The following is a 17,562-nucleotide window of genomic DNA, read 5'->3' as shown; positions in this document are numbered from 1 at the left end:
CATATGTGCCTGTAAAGCACTTCTCTCTAACTTTTTGACAGATGTTTGGATAAAACAAGATGCATAAAAGGCAATAATAGAGGTTTGAAGAAAGTGTTGCCATTTTTCACGTTGAAGGTTGGTAGTTGCAGCCTTTTCTGGGGGACTGTTGGTTGAACGAAAGGGCATAAATATCATGCTATTATTGTGCTAACATTCATATGAAATGACTAATCATGATGATTAACGATGGATGAGCTGACACTGGGGATTTCAGATTAGGGGAAGAGCTCTCAGCGTAAAAGCAAACAGTATGAACACTTTCTCATGAAATCAAGGCTCCAACGAGGGTCCTAGCTTGACTTCTTTCCTTAGACGGCACCTTCCTTTTGGGGATCAAAGGGTACCGGTCATCCAGCCCTTCAACTGGGGTGTTGGGAGCTATTCAGAATGAAAAACAGAGGGAAAAAGTCACGAGGAAGAGGGAAGGTGAGGAATTAGGACTGAGCCAAAGAATCCGTTCTGCTTTTCCTTTTTTCCCCCTCCTAATATTACCAACTTCCCGGTGCTAACAGCTCACATCCTGCTAAACAGCGCTTTCAGATCCAAATCTAACGCCGTCGTGCTCCAGACTCTGTCTACTGACGGTGAACGCAGGAAACCTCAAATGATCGCTTCCTCTCTTTAAGAATGGACTGACATCACTTTCTAACAACACGATCGCATGACTGAGAGACAAGTTTATTATGTAATGTTCAACGCCCTGACTGGGAGTTGTCTACCTCCTCATCCTTTAAGTTTTTTTTTTGTTTTGTTTTGTTTTTACACTTAAACTTCTGCTGGAGATTGAATAAATGAAAGAAAAACACACCAATACTTTCATATCCACTAAAAGGCCGCACTCCCACAAACGTGAGATAATTTATTTGACAGCAAAGGTTTAAAAGGAAAATCCACTGAGATTTGAAGTGGAAAAGGTAAAGAAAAGTAGAAAGAGAAGCTCTGCTTCACAGCAAGTGTCAAAAGCGATTATGAGCTTCCTTTCTCTCCCTTACGTTTTGATCTACATTTAGCCACCTTCAGACAGTAAAAACAGCGCGGGGAGATGGGCTGCCATCAGGGAGACTCTCGTAATACTTTCTGAAAGCATACAGTAACCTACATCTGGGAAGTCTCTGCACACATGAGAGCCTGTCTTTGCATGGGCGCCTGTTGGATCTGTCTACTCAATCAGTCCCTCTGTGTTTTCATACCACCTGAAGATGGAGAAGGATATCATTCTCTTCTTTCAGGTACACACCCTTATTAATTATCCAGTATATTTCCCATTCAACATAGGTGACAGTCAGTTCAGATATGGAAGAAGCTCTCTAATATAAGACTAGAAATGGGTGCAATAAAGTCTGGAGGTTTGGAATGTGCAGATGATTTTATTTCATGCCATTTTTTTTATTTCTCACAGCTGATGACTATTCAAGGTGGTACTGGGCTGGGCCCTTTTCTTCATAAATCCGCTTCTGGACCTTAACAAAGGCCTGACGACCACATTATGAGGTAAATGCAAAAGACATGGCACTAACAAACCAACTCTTGAGACCAGATAGGTGACCATTAGCTTGGGTTATGCAACCAAAAGTGGTACTGTGCCTGTGCCTGCTGCCTCCAGGCCAAACACAGACTCACTGGATAAATATAATTTACAGGTAGGCTGGGTAAACACGCGGAAAACGACTCAGTGTTATTAAACGAAGCAGGTCAAATCGGCCCAGCCACAATAATCACACCAGCTGGGGTTTGCTTGCTGCAGAACTTGGGCTGTTGTATTAGCTGGGCTGCTAGCTGAATTTACACCAAAGCTGCGAAAGGCCACGAGCAAGTTTCCAAAATAGTTATCACAAAGTCTTTCAAACAGAGTTGTAAAATGCCTCTGTTTTGATACCTAATATCACCCATTAACAACAGCAGGCTGTACTATGGGAATGAAGGAGCTAGTGTTAGCCCCAGAGGTTCAGCGGTCAGTCGTGCGCCGAGTCAACGGCAGCGACTTGCTGCTCTGACGGACACCAACACCGTCACTGACTCGGTGAGTTTCGCATCAAGCCACTTCTCATGCTCATCACAAAGACGTTCCTCCTCTGGTCAGCTCAGACCCATTTCCCACAGAAAGTATTTCCCTCCTATCGCTCTGCTAAGATTATAGTTGACGTCTTCCTACAGCCTGTAATACAAGGGAGACGGTGTTGTGTAATTGGCGTAAAATACGGAGCAACCGTTAACGGCACCTTCTTGGAATTCCTAACAGTTTTCAGGAGCTACACAGACCATAAAATACCTCCGCAGCCATCCACTCAGTTTGGCTATACCAATACTTGCCGTTACAATGGCGGGTTGAAGCGTTAGAGGAGCAACAGACCTGTGAAATGTCATGAAAACAAATCCAGTTACTCACCGGAGGAATCCTCATCTTTACGTACATTCCCGCGGAGCCCCTTCGCGAGCGCCCGTCATAGCTAATCACCTTTTAAAGCTATTTTTGAGTATCCCCGTTCAGACCCTCCGCCGACTGCCTGACTCAAACTGCACTCGTCGGAAAGTACAGCCTCTAGCCTACCGTAGTTGTGCGACAGTACTCATGGATCCCTCCCCCAAGGTTTGATACTGGGAAAATAAGAAGCAATGTTAAGTCATCCAGAATGGAAATCTCCAACTTCCGGTTTCACCTTTCAAAATATAACCCCTAAATACGCAGCATTTGCCACGTTTGTTAATAACTAGATCAAATGTTTCCAAAGTTTGCCAGTAAGCTCCCCATCAGAAAACGTTCACTCACTGCATCTTTTCACATAGTTCTACACAATTTCTAAATACCTATAAGATCATGATTATGTTGTTTAATTGTATTTTTGTTCCCACACACCCTCGACAAGTGGGCCTAAAGAAACATAAATGTCTGTTTGATATATCCAAATACATAAAATGTATTTTCTGGGATATTAAATTCTATTAGAAATGGTGTATCTGAGCTCTTAAATCATACCACAAACATTTAGGTAATTATTTTTAAAAAATAACCTATTTTATTTTCATGTCCATTCACTGAGCTCCCCTGGAAAGCCTGCCTATAGCTTTGGAAACCTCTCAACTATACGCATCATTCAACAAAAAGAAACATCACAGAGTCCAGACGGATTGAAGCCATCTGTAAAATGTGAGGACAAACAGGAGCAATTAGCCCAAAAGGCACTTTATTCATGAAAAGTGGGGCAGGACAGTATTATTCACCAACAACTGCCAAAATTGTCAGCAACCTCACTGTCAGACAGAAATTACTATTCAAAGTATTCGATTTTTTTCCTGAAAAAATATTGGAAGTATTTCAAAATTAGCAGCCGCATGAAAAACAGCTTTTATTATCAAGTATAATGGCTCATCTTGGTGGGATATGCTATTACTGTATATAATACTGCATGTATAGAAATGCTTCATGGTACAATTATTTCAGATCATTTCAGAAAGTAACAAAAGGCTGCAGTTGTCAGGAAAATGCTGTAGAAGTCTGTTTTTTTCTAACAAATGATGACTGAAATGAATAGTTTCTTTTAAACAGCTGCTAGTATAACATATCACAATTGTATAAAAGTGTTATCTTTTATCATATTCCATCAGTTTCATAATCTACTTACACAATGATCAACACAGTGTTATTTACTTTGCTGTAATGTTTCATCGCTATAGGTGGCTGAATCACTCAGCTCTTATTTTCCAGTGTCACCATGCGGCTTCCGGTTTAGCTCTAGCTGTTTATGTCCAGCTCCACCTTCATCCCCAGCTCAATCTGCTCCAGCCCGCTCTGTGGTCCAGCCGCTGCAGAAGGGACATTTTGGCTCAGCCCGGGCGGAAGGTGGCGTGGTGAGCCCCGGGGCGGGTCCGCAGCTCCGTCCCGCTCCCGCGCACGACACGACACCCCTCCACCCACCCAGAAGCCAAAATGGCTCGTTCATCTCCTGTAACCTTGTCAGCCCTCTGAGGGAATGACAGCAAAGAAGGATGGTCGGCGCGATGCAGCACAAGGATGTGGTTTGTAAAAGCCACCCAAACTGTTGTTAACCATCCTCACTGACAGGCACAGATCCTGAGTTTAACAACGCAGATGATGAATGAAAAGTATCACATTTACAACCGATTAACGATCAATTCTGCTCAAGATTAAGTAGAATAAAGACGTGAAAAATTCAGCTGCCAAAGTTACCTGGGTATTTCCCTTGTGTGTATGGTCATAGTTAATGTTAAATCAAACAGTGAAATTATCAGTTTAGTTTAAATATTAGTTACTGTTAAATACTGTGGATTCTACACTGTGCTCGAGTTGCTCTTCTTTTATATATTACAGATATACAGTCGATAGGGTAAAAACAGAGTTCCTATCAAGCTTGAAAGTCAGTATTTAGTCACAGTACCTTTATTCTTGATTAATCTTGAGTTGATGCTAAATACTTTGTTTTGTTAACTTTTTCCCCCTTACGAAAGAAAAAAAAAAAGTTTAGACTGATATTCTCTCAAGAGCTTTAACCACCGTATTAAAACGACTTGTTAATGAAGATATGTAGGAAAATGTTGAACTAATGACACATTAAGTATCATCCCTGCAGCTAAGTAAGTCTGAACAGCAACAAAAAGAGACACAAATAGCCCAAAAAACGTTTTATTAAATTCATAGTCACCATTATAATGCTAAGTGAATAATCCATTCACTTTAATTGTAAATTAATAAAGAATCTCTTAAATACCAGCCATGTTTAGTCATACAGGTAACTTATTTTTAAAGTAGGTTGAGTCCTTTGGGTGGCGAGAGTCGTCCACAAAATCACTGCCTGCTGAAATCAGAACCTCTCTCCGTGTTGTTGTGCTGTTGGGGGCAGAAGAAACTGAAGTGGTTCCCGTCTCGGAGGCGACGCACCTTTGACGACCATTTCCCCCACGAGAGGAAATTACATTTTGTGAGTCCGCAAGAGGTCAGGAATTAAAAACGGTTGACTGAGAGGGACAAGAGAATTCATCAGTTTGCTTCGTTCTTTGAGGCTTCGTCGAAGTTCTCCACGAGATCTGCGAGGCAGAAAACGAAGAAAGATCAGAATTTTGTGCTGAATGCAGACGCACAGCGTTGGCTCAAAGACTGCGAGAGATTTGAGCCAAATTTTCCACATCAGAACTTTTTTAACGAGCTATTTGACAGCACAAAAGCTGAAGATGTGTTACATTAAAAAAAAAAAACAACACCGTGTTCTAATTCAACCACGTTCTTTGCATCTCTACCTGGTACATCGTCGTCCTCTTCTTCTGCAGTTTCCTCCTTGACAGCTTTCATGTCCATAGCTGCAGACACAAATCAAACAAAAGTTGAGACTCAAACGTAAAGTCCTTAATCATTACTGAGGAATTATAGCTCGTCTTCCCAGCCAAACCAACCGTACACCACAGCATCTCTTGCTCCGTCAAGGGTAGCTAGAAACTTGGGTGTCACGATTGATGACCAGCTGACCTTTAAAGATCATGATGCCTCTGTCGCTCGATCATGCTGCTTCGCATTGTTAAACATGAGAAAGATCAGGTCGTACTTAACCCAACACGCCACCCAGCTCATGGTGCAGTATATGGTCATCTCCCGCCTTGACTACTGCAACGCTCTCCTAACTGGTCTCCCAGCCTGTGCCATGAAACCTCTGCAGATGGTCCGGACCGCAGCGGCATGTCTGGTCTTCGATCACCCGAAAAGAACACGTCACCTCTGTTCATTGAGCTCCTCTGGCTACCCTTAGCCGCCCGCATCAGACTCAAGTCACTGATGTTAGCCTACAAAGTGCTCAATGGAACGGCTCCCATCTGCTTGAATGCTCTCGCAAAGGCTTATGTCACAACTTTGCACCTCCGTTCGTTGCAGGATTGTCGTTTTGCAGTGCCTACACCACGCTTAATAGATAATCAGAATCTTTTCATGTGTCGCTCTACGATGGTGCAATGACCTACCGAGCGCTACCAGAACAGGGGCGTCCCAGCTCTTCAGAGAGCATCTCCTATCCCAGCACTTCCCTCTATGCCTGCACTCTATTCCGACACGGTCACCTCTGACAGAGCCTGACTAGTGGTTTTCCTTCTATGTAGCTCATTGTGAGCTTTGATGCAGCTGTAATGTTATATCCTCATTTGTAAGTGTTTAACATATCAGAAACATGTCGATAAGGAGGACATGTTGCAGTGACTCCAACAAATCTTATAAAAACTCCCTGAAATGGTATTACTTTTGTTCTTATGTGTACCGTACAGCCCCTTACTTTCACACAGCGTCTCTACTCAGTTCTCTTTTCCCGACTAAAAGGCACTCGGGTGACTTACTCTAATGACTGGACAAACTATCCGTGGTGAATGATTTGGCCAAAAGCTTCAGAACGAGCACCCGAAAAGGACACTATGTGACTGAGCAGAGGTTCTCGTGTTTTGGACTCTGCATAGTTGTGTATGACATGAAAAAGTATTTTCCTTGTTTGCTTGACTGGGTTTACTTTCACCTACATGCACATGTCATGGCAGGCCGCTTCAAACCAACTCATCCAAATGCTCAGAAAGTGTGCTGGACTGCAAGTGTCAGCAGGGTGTGTGCTTAAGAAAGAAAAAAGGTGTCAAACACTCGAGCTCCATGTGCCTTTTTTCTATTGTTTTCAGGTTTAATAAAGGCGGCGGCTTAGGGACCGAAACCCCCTCTAATTAAATTAAAGAGAAGCGCATATGGAGCTGGAGTGTGTTACTGCTTTTCATTTTTTAATTTCTACTCTAATATAGTTTGCTAAGTTCTTCAAATTCACATGGGAATTTAATTAGTGGAGTGAATCTAATTGAGCGTAAGCTCCTGTGGTTACTGATCAGGGAGTGTAGATGCTGGAAGCCATGAACAGAAACTCTACTATTGGATAAAATCTCAAAAACAGATGTTTTCACCACAGAGTAGAAAGAAGTACCTCACAGACTGAGGAATTAAGAGAGACTGTATGCATTAAAATGTAATACAACAAAAAGGAGGTTGGCCAAAAGTAGCTGAAAGGTCCAAGTAATAATCCTCCCACATCTAAAGCCAAGAATATTCTTCCTCAACAGTAATATAGCAGCTTAAAGGTTAGCCAGAATATCTAAATTAAAGAGAAAGCTATAAATCACCACAAATCATTTAAGTAATACAATTCCAAATGAAGAAAGCTGTGTAAAGTGACCAATAGAGAACCAGTCGCAAGTTTGGACACACCTAAAGTCACCAGCAGGTAAGAATGTGTTTACAGACAGCAACAGCTAATCTTCTGGCATACTTCATGTTAACCGATTATATAAGATACTGCAGATATTAACTGTGACAGAAAGGAGGAAATGAGACAGAGTACTCGACTAATCGGAAATGTTCAGGGTCTGCGAGCCCCAGGGTAACGTTCAGGGTCATCGCGACAGTACAACACCCCTGCCAGTGCTGCCTTCATGGGTACCTGCATCCTGCGTGTTTTTGTGTGTGTGCTCACATTGCCGTGGGAACTGCTCGGCCAGCTTGCGCAGGCTGGTGAGGCTGTCGGCTCCCAGCTGGCTCAGGATTCCTGGCAGCATCTCTGTCAGCTGTTTGGTCTCGGCGTGGCCCGTGATGGCGAAGGTGTTCGCCGACAGAGACGCCTGAACTTTGGGGTTGTTGAAGTGGATCACCGTTCCATCGTCTTTTATCATATTCACCTGAGTGGATGAGAGTGTGGATGAGAACCTGATGCATGATCTGTTCGTACTGCTGGGTTTTTAACTGCAGAATTATTTCAGGTGAGCTAAAGGAGCTACTTTAGAGCAACACATCATAAATCATGGGCTATAAAACATCTTTGTTGGATGTAATTTGCTGCAATTATAATATCAATAATTCTCTACAAGTGGGAAAATGAGTCCCAACTTGTACCAAAATTCATTTTGAGCATCAAGTTGGCATCTGTTTCTGTTCGTACTCTGATGTAACTCAAATACTTGGTGGTAAGTGTCTAAAAATACACGCAGTGCAGATGAAATGCAGAAGGCTTTACTCAGGCTTTCCCCAGTCTTTTATCTTTCCTCGAGCCTTACGACACAGCACTTATAAAAGATTCAGGGTTTCGGAGACAAAAACAATATCAAAACAGTACAAACACGCTGCGACAGCGGCTTTCCTTTGACGGCTCACCTCTTCTATCCCTGCGATGTTGTTCACTGCCAGTTTCTTCAGTGAGCCCTGCAGTTTCTTGTCATCAGCCGTCGCTGTTTTATGCACAACCTTTTTCTTCCTGCGAGCGGTTCCCTGAGGAAAGAACAGGTGTTGGTGCCAAAGAAAGGGATTAGAGAGCTGTCTGAACTACAATGTCAAACATAATTAAATACCAACAGGTCATACTGTGCATCTCGTCTCTGACAGCCAGCTTATTTATTTCTCGACATCAGCTGTGAACTTCTGAGAAACGCGAGACTTGTTTGATTAAACAGATCAGTACGAGTTGTGTAGTAAATGTGAAGCTTTGCCTACACTTTTTAATACACTCCTCATTATTAGGAGCATCAAGGTAATTAGATATTGTATGACTTCTTCATATTTGTCCAGTTTCTCTCATTTCTAATAATTAAACTTGTGATCAGATAAAATACCATCGGGTATATTGAATTTCTTAAATGAGCTCATCTAAACTCAGAGCCATCTGTACATTCAGTGACTCCAACAAATACTTCTCAAACTGAAACTCCCTTCTGAACTCAATAAAGGAGTTGTAAGGATGATAAAAAAATTAAAATTAAAAATAAACTTTATTGCTGCAGCTACATGATTAGACATTTCTATAAGGCAGAGGAAAGAAAATAAAGCCATGAAAACACTCATTTAGACTATCAAAGGCAGAGAAGGGGCAGATATCCTCCTTTAACTGGCTCTTCCCATTTCTTCTGACACTGTGACACCATAAGCTACTTCCAAGAATGACATGTACTAACAGCTGGTGAAATGCAGTGTTGCATGTTATACATATCCCTCATTCTCCGAGAGCTCCAGCATAAGTCTTACAGCATCTGTGGCTGTAACTATTAAGCATTCCACCTCCCTCAGTTGCCCTGACCGACCATTGAAGGTACCATCAGACTAAGAGCACACTAAAAAGAAAATAGCCACAATAATTCAAATGATTAGCTTTGCCTTGGTTTAGGCATGCTGTGCATCTACTGCAAAGAATTTGGCCCAACCAAGGCCAATAACAGTGCCGATGGAGTTGATATTCTCGAGGCAAAACAACATGAATTGGTTAAAAATTTCAAACGAGGCTCCTGTGAGAAGACCTCAAACGGCCATGGGCCCTAATACTACCATTTAAGAGCCAAACCTTTAATTCTGGTTGGCAAAAGTAACAAATATTGCCACCTAGTGTGTGAATGAGAACCAAACAGTAGATGTGAACAAAGCCATAGAGGCCACAGATGAGGGGGCCAATGGTTTGTCTCATAAAGGGAATGCTGAGGTCAGGAGGAAAGACCTGGCAGATGCTGAATACCATCTCACTCCTTAAAATGAGCAACAACTGAACAAACGACAGGACATATCTAAATGCATTGCAAGAAAAATGTAGCACTGGACATTTGTCACCAACCAAATTAGCAGAAACACAACAGATGTAATGTAGTATCAACACGTACCTTTCCTCCTATCCGGACCTGAGCTTGAAGTTTGGCAAGTTTTTCTTGATTCATAGTGTTCTGCTGTCCAAAACAAGAAAACACACAAAAAAAAAAAAAACTTGAGACCTTTTCCAATTATCAACAATAAAAACAGGTTGTATCTGTTCAATTTACAAAAGAAGGAGGCGCATGTGGTTCTGGTCACAGCATGAGTCAGGCAACAAGAGCTACAATAATTTCCATCCTCGCTAATTAGCAACAGGCTAGCAGAATGCAAACAGCTCAAATAACAGTTTTAGCATAGTTAGTGACATAATAGACTAAAATAAACGTATTGCAGTGAAGAGAAGTATCTGGACCGTAGTATTTTAAAATCAATATTTGTGTCTAGCTTAAGCGCAGCTGGTTAACTTGCTAAGTGGTGGGCTAATTGAGCTAATGCTAGCGTAACGGTTTAAAATGACAAGCGATACGAACTTCAGTTTGGGTGTCGACTACACGAACAGATAAAGCTTACTTTAAACCAAGCGATAAAACAAACAGCTGAGATGTTTAACACTAATTTATATGATATATTTACCTGTGATTGGGGATTAACAGTCCGTTCAACTGTTCTTGCTACAAATGGAGCAGCACGTCTTAAACCACCATAAAGTTAGCAATAATGAAATGTGCTTCCGGTTATTGCTTTTTCGCAATAGATTTCACACAAATGACAGTATTCATAATTGTTTCATGTTTGCCGAGAAATTGAGTTATCAAAAGGTGGGATAAAAAGCTTAAATTTATCTCAGATAGCTCTAATGTGCATATGCTGAACTAATGACCATTTTCTGATCTATTAACGCTTTTAAGCTTGTATTTTCCATTCTCGTTTCCGGTTTTACACCGCTTTTTCCTTGTATAACTTGACCATTGACACAGACGGAGAGGAACACGCGGTTGTATGGATGTGATGTCACGTGAACAGCCCTCAAAATGGAATATGAGTCCCTATCGGCCAATAGGAAGCGACTCACACACACGCACGAACGCTTACACTTCCTCCAGCTCTTTAAGGGAGCCTTTTATTGTGAAATGCAACGGATGAACATCCGGGTTACCGGTTAACGAGCACTTGCTGCCATTACCAGTTAGCTGCAGTTGAGGGAAAGAAAGCCAGTGAAAATGCAAGCCTCCATAGTGAAAATCGTCCTTTTTTCAGTGTTGCAGGCTTTATTGTCTTTGTCGTGTTTTCAGGAGGTCGTGGAAGCCGCCAGCGGGAGGGGTGAGTTGACATGTAGAGTAATGTATTTAAAACAGATACGAGTGTGTAGCTTCATTCAGTGTTACTACGAGCAGAGGGGAGCTTTGTGTCTTTGTGCCAGCATCCTGGATCATAAGGTCTGCGTCCTGTTTAAGACTATAGCAAAGGTGTGTTTTGTCAGACCCTTCATTTCCAGTTTTTCAGGTTATCGCAACCAACTTGTTTTACTGTCAATACATGTACAGGCACACAATTTCCTTTTAGTTTAATGATTTACCTGCTGAGATTGTGCACCTATGGTAGTGCTGAGATAATGTTTTATGCCAAAGTTACTTAGAAGACTTAAATAGGAGAATATGTTTTAAACTAAAAATATGCACACCGATGGATGTGCTGGAGATGATGCCGACACAAGAGGGCATTAGGTTTACAATTTAAGGCACAGATGATGAATAGTTATGGAGAACAGTAGTATCTAGATACAAATGATAGGCTGCACCTAACCATTAGTTGTTTTATCAAACCTTTGATTATTTTCTTCGTGATTCGTCTTTTTTATGTAGTAGAAACTAGGGCTACCACGATTAGTCGACTAGTCACGATTATGTCGACTATTAAAATCGTCGACGACAAATTTAATAGTCGACACCTCTTTTAAAAAAAAAACAAAAAAAAAACAACAACTTTGTTTTTATCTCTCAAAGCTGCTGCAGCACCTTCCACTGCTGCATCTGCATTTCTGTCCTTGATACAAAGTAGTGGTAACCGGGGTAAGCCGTGATATCACAGGAAGTTAAACCAGACGGGCTCTGGTATCATGCCTACCCGCAACAGAGCTCAAAAGTGTGGGAGCATTTTAAGAAAACTAAAGACAAATGTGTGCAATGCAATATCTGCAAGGCATAACTTGCCTTCCACGGCAGCACGACAACGATGCATGAGCACCTGAAAAGGAAGCATGTTGTTGTGGCTGATTGTGAAGAGGGACAGTCATCTTGGTAAGCTAACTGGCTAGTTAGCTGCTAAAATTAGCGTGAACCGAGAGTTAACTTGCTACTTACTGATATTGATAGCTGTAAACTAACATTAGCGATGACGATTTGATTAATTAGCCTTAGCACACATATTTCATGTGTTTTCTGTAACGTTATAACAGTGATGTGTTTGAATAGGAACGCTAATGTTTTCTGACGTTATGTTTCAGTGCTAAAACAGTACTTCATCTTGTTGTTCCAAAGCTAGCTACATGCCACACCTCAGCAAGCAAATGTCCTGACTGAGTCCATACTGAACATTTATTAATTAATCGAAAAAAAATAATCGGTGATTAGTTTTTCGATTAATCGAAAAAATAATCGGTTTGTGGCAGCCCTAGTAGAAACTGTAAAATGCTCATCACAGTTTGCATTAGTTAATTTCCCCTCATTCATCTTTTTTAATGTCTTGAATTTGTTTGACTGTCAGGAAAATGTGTATATTTGCTTTTATGTGACTGCAGTCCAACTGGATTAATTCCTGATGCAGGTGTGAGTTACAGCAACATTATAGCAGCTTGGTAGAGCTACATTATCCAGACTTCAGCTTTACGCGTTTTTTTTTTTTTTTTTAGACGGTGAGGTTAAATCGGGTATTTAAACATAAATGAAGCTCATATGTTGAACCTATTTTTAAAAAAAAAAAAGCTACGTAATAACCTTAAGAAACCTTAAGATGACAGTTAGTTGATTTTATTTGGCTATCTGTGGTAAAATATTTGCATTGAAAGGAAGTATCTCTCGTTTTAATTCCTCTAAAGTGTGATGTACTTTACATTCAACTAAGTTGGGTTAATGATATATTTTAACTACGCAATGAAAAACAAATGTGTTTATTAGACACGTTTTTCATTATTGTGTTTTAATTATGCAGAATAGTCATACCAGGAAACATTGCCACATGTGTTTCATTACCCATAAACCCATGCAGGGCAACACGTGCACGTGTAACGTCATTAAAATGTGAAACAGACTGTTCTTTCGGTTGGAGAATGCATCACAATGAGAAGCATTCCTCTTTTGCTGCTACTAACTAGCTGTTGTTAGTACTGATATGAAGGAATTTGTGCCAGAGGTTAAGAATGTAGAAACAGTCTGATCTCTACCACGACCTTGCACATGATCCGTGTTTCTCCGAGCTGCACACTGCTCCTTCATCAGCCACAGCCGGGGCCGTGGAGTGATGTTTGGGCATGTGATGGTCGCCCTGAGATGGACAGGATGTCCTCAGTCAGAGTTGGGATTCTACCGTTTTCGTCTGAGGTGGCTCGGTTACAAGAGACACACTTTACATAAACGGTTTTAACGATGGTCAGTTGTTAAATATTTGATTATCTGTCTGTCATAGCTCGTCCTCACTTTGCCAAACAAACTTACAAGCTGGCCAAAGCACTTAACAGGTTACAGTACCGGCTGCTATTGAATTACGAGCATTTGGTTGTATTACAGCTCTTTCTATTGATGCTGTATTTAGGGCAGATCCACCCTGCTGTGTGGAAACATTACACACCTCACACAATGCTGGTGTGCTCATTGATGTGTTTTCCCCGCAGGATTTGGAGATAAAATCTACTGGAGGACGCTGGATGATGGAAAGAAAGAAGCTGAGGCCAGGTGAGCTGAAATGGAAGAAACGCTTCCTGTAACAGCCGACATTTTAGGCCCCAGCAGAAACTTCTCATGTCTACGTGTCCACTGAAGACGGAAGATGATTGATTAGTTACTTTTTGTTCCTCAAAGATCATTTGCAGCAATCAGTTTTGTTTTGTTGTTTGCTTTGACAGCGGGCTGCCGATCATGGTCATCGTCCACAAGACCTGGTGTGGAGCCTGCAAAGGTAAACCAGTGTTCAAGCCTTTCACTGGAAACTCCAGACAAAGACGAACATTAACACGTCATAAACATCTGTAGAATCTAGTATAGCAGCAACAACGCACGTCTGGCTTGAAAAGGGCTGTTCAGAACCTGAAAACAGCAACAAAGAAGCAGTATATGTGTAGATTCTCTCGTGAGAGATGTAATATCTGAGATGTGTCACTTAATAAGGTGGATTGATTGATCATTAGTCACTTTTCATGCCAAAATAATGGGGTTTCTCGTTTATATCAGCGCACTTAAATTTGATTTATCACATGGAGTTTAATATTTAAAGGGAGGACATTACAGAAACACCACAGGAAGGAGGGTTGTGTCAGCATGAAGCACAGTTAACAGTTTATGTCAGCATTAAGAGGTGTTTTACCACCTTTTTAATGGTGAGCTGCGGTACTGAGACGGAAAGTAAAACCATATTGCATAACGATGAACAACTGTAAGCACATCCTGTAAGCTCGGCCAAATCGCTAACACGAGCAGTCGAGACAAACCTTATGAGCAGGAAACGGCGCTGTGAGAGTTAGAGGAGCTCTGCTGTAGGTGTCCTGGACTTTCCTCGCCAGAGCGATGACCTGAGAGTTCACCTGTGTGTTTGGGAGATCTGAGATTCTTTTCATACAGTATATAAATCTCACTAATCAGACCCAGGCATGATGGATTGATGAATATAATTTCTTATCATGAAGGTTTCATCTGTGAAAGTCAGTCTTCTGACACAAACACGGGGTCATGTGTTAACTTTCACTGTGTTGTTGTTTTTACGCTCAGCGCTGAAGCCCAAATTTGCTGAATCCAAGGAAATCTCTGAACTGGCACATAACTTTGTAATGGTCAACCTGGAGGTGAGGGAATGTTGCTGCTGCTTCTTTTATTTTGATTTAATTCGATTTTCCCCAGGATTGTAAATGATTATCTAAATCTTCTTTAAAAACAGGATGAAGAGGAGCCAAAGGACGAGGCCTTCAGCCCAGACGGGGGATACATTCCTCGGATTCTTTTCCTCGGTACGAAAGGGGGGTGAAGTCACCCAGCGTGTAACCAGCTTGTGGGATTCCCTTTGGAGTCAGTTTCTCTGATATGTTCTTCCTCAAGTTATTGCACAGAAAATACTGAGATGTATTTTGAGAATTTATACGCACCTGCACAAAAGTTGTGGGCATGAAAGCAGGATCGCTCCGGCCGCCTGTAGACAAGCTCAGACATGAGTACCTGGAAGATGGCTCTTTGTGTCTCAGGCTGGATCTTCAAGCTCGTTGTGGTGCTGCAGACTTTAGGACCCAATAGACACATTTTTGATGATGCTGTGTGACTGTCGCAGTCTACAGAAGTTTTTCAGGAATTAGTCACAGGATTTTTTCCTGTTTGATTGTTTTTTCTTCGTTTTAAACCTAAACCAAAGTTCTAAAGTTAATCACTTTAATTGGAATTGACAATAAATCCAGATAAAAAGTAGATTTGTCTTTGAATTGAAGGCAACTTGAGATAAAGCCTCATCTGATGACTGGGAATCTTCAAGTCACCGATAAAGCAGCTGGTGAATTTACTGGCAGCAGTTTTACTTTAACTTTTAAGAGATTAAAACTTGAATTGAACACTTTTATTTGACTCTTCTTCCTCCGCTCCCAGATCCCAGTGGGAAGGTGCATCCTGAAATCACCAACAAAATCGGGAACCCCAACTACAAGTACTTTTACAGCAGCGCAGAACAAGGTAATTACAATATCTACAAGCTTCAGTGCAATATTTAAAGCCAGTGAAGGTAGTTAATGGTGCACTTCCTGCTTTTTGCTCAGTCCTGTCAGGTATGAAGGAGGCTCAGGAGAAGCTGACGGGCGACGCCTACAAACAAGGTCACACTGGAGATGAGCTCTGAGGAGCCGGAGACGGGCGCCGGGCTGTAAGGGCTACACTTCCTCCACCTGAGGCCTCTGCTTCAGGCCTCCCACAAACAACCCCTTCCATGGTTTCTACTCCTACAGCAGACAGTGGGCGCCGTCTTACTGCCCGAACCAAGCCGACTCTTAATGACATCTGTGCTCAAGTATTTCTTTGTGTCCTGTAAGGTTTCCCGTCACTGTCTCTCATTCTCATCGTTTTTTAATCATGGATATTTGTAAGTTACTCGCATTAACTGAATGCCATATACTGTACTTGACTGTAGAGGATTTAACCAACTCAAGCTTGCCACGTTACCTGTCGTCTGATATTATCTCACTTTAGATTTTCCGTTCAAAGCACAACAAACAGTCTTTTATTGGAGCAGATTTAGCCCTTTGGTTTCAGCAGTCTAGAAGCAGAGGGCAGCTGTGCCGGCACCTTATTTGTGATGACTCAAAGCTTTTTCTTGTAGTAAGGGGTGAGTTTATCTCATGGAGTACCAGAAAGCTTTGCTCACACTTGACTTCATCTTTTGAAAATCTAAAAGATGTACAAGTCAAATTTTGAGAGCAGACATCAGAGGTTGACCACCTCCTGTACATGCCAATATAAGAGGAAAGCCTCTTGTTTTTCTCATGATCGCTAAGAGACTCACTCGTTATCTCAAGAAAACAAGGTTTGTTGTGCCAAAAACTGAGCTTTAACTCGTGATTTCGGATGGTCATTCGCTCCTTCCGTAGTTCTTTGATGATCAACGAATACTTCCAACACCTACAGTGATGTGCTTCCAAAGATCCTCTTCAGTATTTTAAATATATCTGTGACAATATTCACCATGTACACTGACAGCTTTGTATCTATGATCACTGGTTTCCAACTTTTTTTCCCTTTGGAGTTCCCCACCCGTCTCGCTGCTGCCATGTTCACGTCACAGGGATCGTCTAAATGTTATTAAACCCCTTTCCAGAACAATAATCAGACGTTTCCTTTCATTGAAAACAAGTCGCCGCGTTGAGCTTGCATGACTGTCCAGGTAAGACATGTCAGGTCTGATGTGTTCATATTTTTACAAGGTGCTGAACGGGAGAATAATCTAAAACCATGTTTGGCTTGTTGTGGTGCAACATCGTCTCTTTTTGATAATCCAAAACTTTCCATGTCCTCAAGGCTGGAAATATAGAGCTCAGTTACCCATGTTTTTTTTTTTTAATTTATGAGGAAACTGGTGAAATGAGACTTAATGCGTGTTCATACGCAGAGTAAAATGGCTGCTCAAGTCTCTGCTTCCGGACTGTTTTTCTAGCTGTGGAGATTGTTGTGGCTCCCCGTTTGGCATTCTTCCAGCTCTGCAGTTTGCGCTCGCAGAGCATCTTTTCACTGCATGTTTGATTCAGGTTCCTGCACCCACTTGTTAAGTCTCTTTGTGGAGTCTGAATTTGTTTGCAAGGTATGCAAAACGCATTAGTTGGCTGCTGGTTTAGAGAAAACCTGTGCGGCGCACACCTGTGTGGAACGCACATGCTCAATCCTGTGTTATGATTCTGTGCATTTCTAATTTTGACAACCCCTGATCTCTTGTGCCTCCCTAATCTCAGACTGGGAACCACTGATTCCACAGTCTAAAATATTATATAACCAGCCAGTTTGTGTGTACTTACTCTGCTCCGTCTCCACAGTTGAAGTGACAGTGCTCAAATTTCTTCTTCTTTTTTTTTTTAAACTAGCTTTGTTAAACTCTTAAAATGAGGGATGAAAGTGTCTATGTATTTTATACATGTACAAAGGCAAGCGTGCAAATAAAGTTTGTTGTATTGAACGGTTTGAGTCATTTCATCATGAGCCAGAAGCATT

General features: G+C 41.6%; 3 protein-coding genes across 5 annotated transcripts in view; 1 reads left to right on the top strand and 2 right to left on the bottom strand.

Annotated features, from left to right (window-relative positions):
- Window positions 1-2,628, bottom strand: part of zfyve9a (zinc finger, FYVE domain containing 9a) — a 28,906-nt gene extending 26,278 nt beyond the window's left edge. For both annotated transcript variants that reach the window (XM_072363910.1, XM_072363911.1), the window contains exon 1: window positions 2,429-2,628. The gene's annotated coding sequence lies outside the window, so the exon portion shown is untranslated. The remainder of the gene's footprint in view (window positions 1-2,428) is intronic.
- Window positions 2,629-4,665: 2,037 nt separating this feature from the next.
- Window positions 4,666-10,342, bottom strand: LOC140268882 (transcription factor BTF3 homolog 4-like). 2 transcript variants are annotated; one of them, XM_072363877.1, is made up of 6 exons: window positions 10,259-10,342; window positions 9,697-9,759; window positions 8,210-8,323; window positions 7,536-7,737; window positions 5,293-5,352; window positions 4,666-5,082 (listed from the first exon to the last, which is right to left on the bottom strand). In XM_072363877.1, exons 2-6 carry the CDS (start codon window positions 9,748-9,750, stop codon window positions 5,036-5,038), a joined length of 477 nt encoding a protein of 158 aa, XP_072219978.1. In that variant the 5' UTR covers window positions 9,751-9,759; window positions 10,259-10,342; the 3' UTR covers window positions 4,666-5,035. The 2 variants fall into 2 exon arrangements, with proteins under 2 accessions (XP_072219978.1, XP_072219979.1); XM_072363878.1 differs by having other exon boundaries at window positions 9,697-9,756.
- A 422-nt stretch (window positions 10,343-10,764) lies between these two features.
- txndc12 (thioredoxin domain containing 12 (endoplasmic reticulum)) lies at window positions 10,765-17,527 on the top strand. Its single transcript, XM_072362960.1, has 7 exons — window positions 10,765-10,945; window positions 13,512-13,572; window positions 13,743-13,795; window positions 14,602-14,675; window positions 14,768-14,837; window positions 15,460-15,543; window positions 15,627-17,527. The coding sequence occupies exons 1-7, from the start codon at window positions 10,846-10,848 to the stop codon at window positions 15,704-15,706; spliced, it is 522 nt and encodes a 173-aa protein (XP_072219061.1). The 5' UTR covers window positions 10,765-10,845; the 3' UTR covers window positions 15,707-17,527.
- The last annotated feature ends 35 nt before the right edge of the window (window positions 17,528-17,562 follow it).

This window comes from Leuresthes tenuis, unplaced genomic scaffold (assembly GCF_036924035.1).
Source record: "Leuresthes tenuis unplaced genomic scaffold, fLeuTen1.0.hap1 SCAF_14, whole genome shotgun sequence".
NCBI classification, from domain to species: Eukaryota; Metazoa; Chordata; class Actinopteri; order Atheriniformes; family Atherinopsidae; genus Leuresthes; species Leuresthes tenuis.
This window is presented reverse-complemented; position numbering and strand designations above follow the sequence as displayed.

Excerpts from the sequence above, each read along its gene's own strand:
- LOC140268882 (XM_072363877.1), bottom strand. The coding sequence starts at position 9,750 with ATGAATCAAGAAAAACTTGCCAAACTTCAAGCTCAGGTCCGGATAGGA. Across the intron at positions 8,324-9,696 it reads AGGTCCGGATAGGAGGAAAG|GGAACCGCTCGCAGGAAGAA; the intron begins GTACGTGTTGAT and ends TTCTTTCCTCAG. Across the intron at positions 5,083-5,292 it reads AGAGGACGACGATGTACCAG|ATCTCGTGGAGAACTTCGAC; the intron begins GTAGAGATGCAA and ends TCTGCCTCGCAG.
- txndc12 (XM_072362960.1), top strand. The coding sequence starts at position 10,846 with ATGCAAGCCTCCATAGTGAAAATCGTCCTTTTTTCAGTGTTGCAGGCT. Across the intron at positions 10,946-13,511 it reads GGAAGCCGCCAGCGGGAGGG|GATTTGGAGATAAAATCTAC; the intron begins GTGAGTTGACAT and ends TTTTCCCCGCAG. Across the intron at positions 13,796-14,601 it reads CTGGTGTGGAGCCTGCAAAG|CGCTGAAGCCCAAATTTGCT; the intron begins GTAAACCAGTGT and ends TTTTACGCTCAG.